This window comes from Orycteropus afer, unplaced genomic scaffold (assembly GCF_000298275.1).
Source record: "Orycteropus afer afer isolate SDZICR_OR568_19922 unplaced genomic scaffold, OryAfe1.0 scaffold00695, whole genome shotgun sequence".
NCBI lineage: Eukaryota > Metazoa > Chordata > Mammalia > Tubulidentata > Orycteropodidae > Orycteropus > Orycteropus afer.
Genome location: NW_006922282.1, coordinates 287651 through 292559, shown reverse-complemented (window position 1 = coordinate 292559; position 4909 = coordinate 287651). Strand labels below are relative to the sequence as shown.

Genomic DNA, 4909 nt, shown 5'->3' with positions numbered 1-4909 from the left:
AATTTGTAGCTTTCTTGATTTGTATTGAAAATTATTTGCTATTTCAGTTCTTGGGATCTGTGTAGATACTTAGGTTGTTTTTATTGTGAGACAGCAGATTGTTTCAATAGGGAGAGTAAGCTTAAAGGACAGTCTAGGAGTCCTTGGTATTCAATTTGTGTTTATCATATTGGATTTCTATAGATTTGTGGATAAAACTTTGCTAAGTCCAGTGGAAAACTAACACTCCTTCAGCATTGTTTTGATTATCTAGTGCTGCTCTAACAGAGGCTACCACAAGTGGATAACTTTAACAAACAGGAATTTATTCTCTTAAAGTTTGGAAAGCTAGAAGACTAAGTTCAGAGTGCCAGCTGTAGGGGCTGGGTGAAGTCCCCTTGATCTTGGGCTTTAGCTTTGCTTCTTGCTCCCAGCCCACTGAAGCTGGAGGCTTCTCTTAACTCAGGCAGCTGCTGGCTGCTGCAGGTGACAAACCCAAGGTCAACAGGTAAAATGGCACAGTTCCAAGATTAGTAAGCAATATAGCAGGGCACTAGTTCAAGTCCAGAAACAGTCCCAAGATTGGCAAGCAACATGGCAGAAATGAAGACTTGGCTACAGTCAGGGACCAAACATTCCAAAAAGCTCAGAGACCTTTCTCAAACTTTCTTCTTATCTACTGGATGTCAATCACATCCCTAAGTCAGCTACTCAGCTACTCATAGCAGATTCCACCACAAAGCTGATTACCAGTCTCATCATGGGGAATCACTACATACAGCTGCCCGGTCATTCAAAACAGGGCTCAGCCAAGTTGACGCATAACCTTAACTACCACAAGCATCTTTCATAGAATATATCTGAATAATAATATATAATACCATATTTACTTGAACAGAAACCAAAGGGATTCAATAAAACAAAAGTAATTAGGAAAAGATAGTTGAAAAACACACTGAAGTGGGAATAAATTAAATTATTTTCATGATAAATAGATTGTGTAATTATATTTAAATGATGCTGATATGCATTTAGTTTCATATTGAAATGTTTTTTAATGATGTTGTTTATTCCTTTCTACTTTTTCTATAGAAAAATGACAAATCTCACAGTTGTGACTGAATTTATCCTCATGGGATTTTCTGCCAATCAAGCTATGTACATTTTGCATTCAGTGCTCTTCTCCTTGAGTTACCTGTGTGCCCTGATGGGGAATATCCTCATTATCATGATCACAACTTTGGATCAGTACCTTCATACTCCCATGTACTTCTTCTTGAAGAATTTATCATTCTTGGATCTCTGCCTCATTTCAGTCACAATCCCCAAATCCATCATCAACTCTTTGACTCAAAACAACTCCATCTCATTCTTTGGCTGTGTTGCCCAGGTCTTTCTGGTGCTGTTTTCAGCAGCTGCAGAGCTGTTCCTCCTCACAGTGATGTCCTTTGACCGCTATGCTGCTATATGCCATCCCCTGCATTATGATGTCATCATGAATAGGGTTATGTGTTTGCACATGGCAGCTGTGTCTTGGCTGGGTGGGGGCATGATAGCAGTTATGCACACAGCTGGAACATTCTCCATAAATTATCCTTCTGTAAGTCCAACATAATCCATCAGTTCTTCTGTGACATCCCCCAGTTGTTAGCTATTTCTTGTTCAGAAAACTTATTAAGAGAAATTTTGCCTATTCTCATTAGTGTGGTGATAGATTTTTGCTGTTTTATTTTCATCATCTTTTCCTATATCTACATCTTTTCCACTGTTAAGAAGATTCCATCAACGGAAGGCCAGTCAAAAGCCTATTCCACTTGCTTTCCACACCTGGCTGTTGTTGTATTATTTCTCTCCACTGGCTTCATTGCTTATCTTAAACCAACTTCAGAGTCTCCATCTATCTCTGACCTTATTATCACAGTATTTTATACTATAGTGCCACCAACCTTTAATCCCATCATATACAGTCTAAGGAATAAGGCAATGAAAAAAGCATTGGGTATGTTGATAAAGGGAAAGCTCAACAAAAAGTAAATAATATTTCTTTTTCTTTAAATAAATTATACTAGTTTATGGAAGAAAAAAAAAAGTAATTTTGAATTGATTCCAGTTTCATGGGTGTCATGTGTGTCAAAGTAGAATAATGCTCCATAGAAATTTCAATGGCTGATTTTTAGGAAGTAAATTGCCAGGCCTCTCTTCTGACATATCTTTGGGTAGACTCAGCCCTCCCATCTTTTGGTTAGCAGTTGAAGGCATTAACTAACATTATTCCTTTTTTTATCCAACTCTTAAAAATAAATAATAAATATAAAGAAAAGAACAGCTCCTTTATTAGTAATTTATTTGTTGAGCCTTCAAAAAGCTTTTTTTTTTTTTTTTTGATCTTCTACATGCCTCTGGATTCCTACAATTATGGATCTGTTCACTGCCCTCCTTCTTGGGTGGCACTGATAAATACAATTTTAGTTATATTTGCCAGATGTAAGGAAACATGTTTGCCTGGATCTCAAAACAAACAAAACAAAACAAATCATATATTAAAAAAAAAAAAAGATCTCAAGCCTAACTAACTTATAATCACACCAATGCAAATGACTAAAATCAGTAGAATCTTTTGAGACATTAATGTTATTTACTTCCTGTATTGAGTTGCTTGTTTAAATATCATTGAATAAATGGATCAAAAATCAATGTGTTGATCTCATTTAACGAATTTTATTTATGAGAAGTCATCTTTCTTTCTTTTTAATTACTGTGAAATGAATTGTGTATTCATTATTAACTGATTGATATCTATGAACTTGATATTTTTTGAAAACCAGGTTTTTAACCATGTTGTCAGGTAATATGAAGTCACACTGGAGTAGAGTGAGTCTTAATCTAATCTTTTTTTCTTAAGGACATATATATATATTTACTATTAAATTATATATATATGTAATAAATATATATAAGTTTAATATAAATCTCTATATATTTAGTAAACATATATTTATATTATTCTGCAGATATCTTTCCCATCTATATTATTTTTCTGTTTACTTTACTCATCATATTTTTGCCATGTAGAAAATCTAATATTATTAAGTCAAACACATTAATAATTTCCTCTATAGCTTCTGGTATTTGTGTATTGCTTAGAGTCACTATTCTTTTTCTTTTCTTTTTGTAAATCTTTTTTTTTTAACATTTTTATTAGGATTTCTGTGAAAGTTTACAGAGTAAATCAAAATTCTATTCGAGAACTCTTACAATTTTTTTTTCAAAGCCATAGATTGAGATCCCCAGGATGTACTAGCATTCATCCCACATCTTCTCTCTTTCCCATTTCCATTCCTCCTTCTACTCTATTCCTTCCTGCCTTTTGAACTTTGCTCCTGGGCATATATCCCCTTTGAATTTCAAATGGTTAATTAGTGTATGCAATGCCTACTTCTTTGGTGGTGGTGTTCATCTTATAAATCTGTCTTTTATTTGACAGAAAGTTGAGCCATGGGGGTGAGTTTCTGCCATGAAGGACAACTAAAAGCCATAATCTTAGGGGTTCCAGCAGTCTCTATCTGACCAGAGAGTCTGGTCTTTTTTATAATTTTGAATTTTGTTCCACATATTTTCCCCACTCCATCTAGGACCCTAAAACAAAAATCAAATCCACTGCTGTCAAGTTAATTCGACTCATAGCGACCCCGTCTTGAGTTTGCAAGTTGGTATCTCTACGGAAGTAGATTACCCAATCTTCCTTCTGAGGAGTGGCTGGTGGGTTTGAACCACCACCCTCGGTTAGTAGTCAAATGCTTTAGGCACTATGCCACCAGAGCTCTCCCATTTAGGACCCCAGGAACTTCTAATGTGATTCCATTCAGAGAAGTTGGTAGTGAAGCCAGGCATCACCTAGTTCTTGTCTCAGTGTTATGGAGGCTGAAGTTTGTGTGATCCTTTGGACTTGTGGACTAATTATTTCCACTTCTCATTGATTTTCCTCACTCTTCTTTGCTCTTGCTGGGGAGAAAGCAATAGTTGCAACTTAGATGGCTGTTCCCAAGATTTTAAGACTGACATTGCTACTCTCTAAAGTAGGATGTTTTATATTTTCTTGGAAGACTATGTAGTGTCAATTGATCTTGATGCTTCTGAGACTATGGTCCTGAGTCCCCAGTCCCAGTAAATCATTCCCTCAAGCTTTGATTATGACTAAGAAGTTTTCATAACTTTGTTCCCTATTTTTGTTGTTGTTGTTGTTGTTATGTGCCGTCGAGTTGGACCTGACTATGTTCTATTATATTCATGGAAATATTTGCACATATGTTAATATGTATGTAGAAATATCCTCTCAAATTTACATATATAAATGCAGCCCCATTCTATTTATCTACTCACAGGTTATTATTCTTATGGTAATTAGAGGATTGTGTATGCAATATTATTTACCTTGCTGCCTTTAACTCTTGGGCTGCTCCCAGTGTTTGCCTTTGCCTTGATCATTTTGTGCTGATCTCCTGTTTAATGCACATTGCCTTCACCTTCACACAAATTAATGTGTGTATACTCTCTGGTTTGTGTTTTACTCTTCCTTCCCCTTCTACTTTTGATAACCATATAAGAATGTTTCTTTCTGTGTTAAAACATTTTCTAAACCATTTATAATAGTATTCTATACAATATTTGCCCTTTTCTGATTGACTTATTTCACTCAGTGTGTGGCCATACCACCCTGAACATGGATGATCTCATCTGAACTTGAAGCTAAGCAAGGTCAAGCTTGGTTTGTACTTGGAGGGAGACTGCCTGGCTTTAGAGGGTGCTGTAGGTTTTCTTTTCTTTTTTTTTTTTTAGCTCTGGTTAGTCAGTGGTTAAGGCATTCCACTGTTAACCAAAAGATTGGCAGTTTAAAACCATCTATTGCTACATGGGAGAAAGATGAGGCAGT

At 35.7% G+C, this 4909-nt stretch overlaps 1 protein-coding gene across 1 annotated transcript; it reads left to right on the top strand.

Moving 5' to 3' along the window:
* Positions 1 to 1075: 1075 nt before the first annotated feature.
* On the top strand, positions 1076 to 2013 carry LOC122151773 (olfactory receptor 14A16-like). Its single transcript, XM_042783152.1, is given in 2 exon segments — positions 1076 to 1567; positions 1570 to 2013. Coding segments are annotated over 2 exon segments (936 nt in total).
* The last annotated feature ends 2896 nt before the right edge of the window (positions 2014 to 4909 follow it).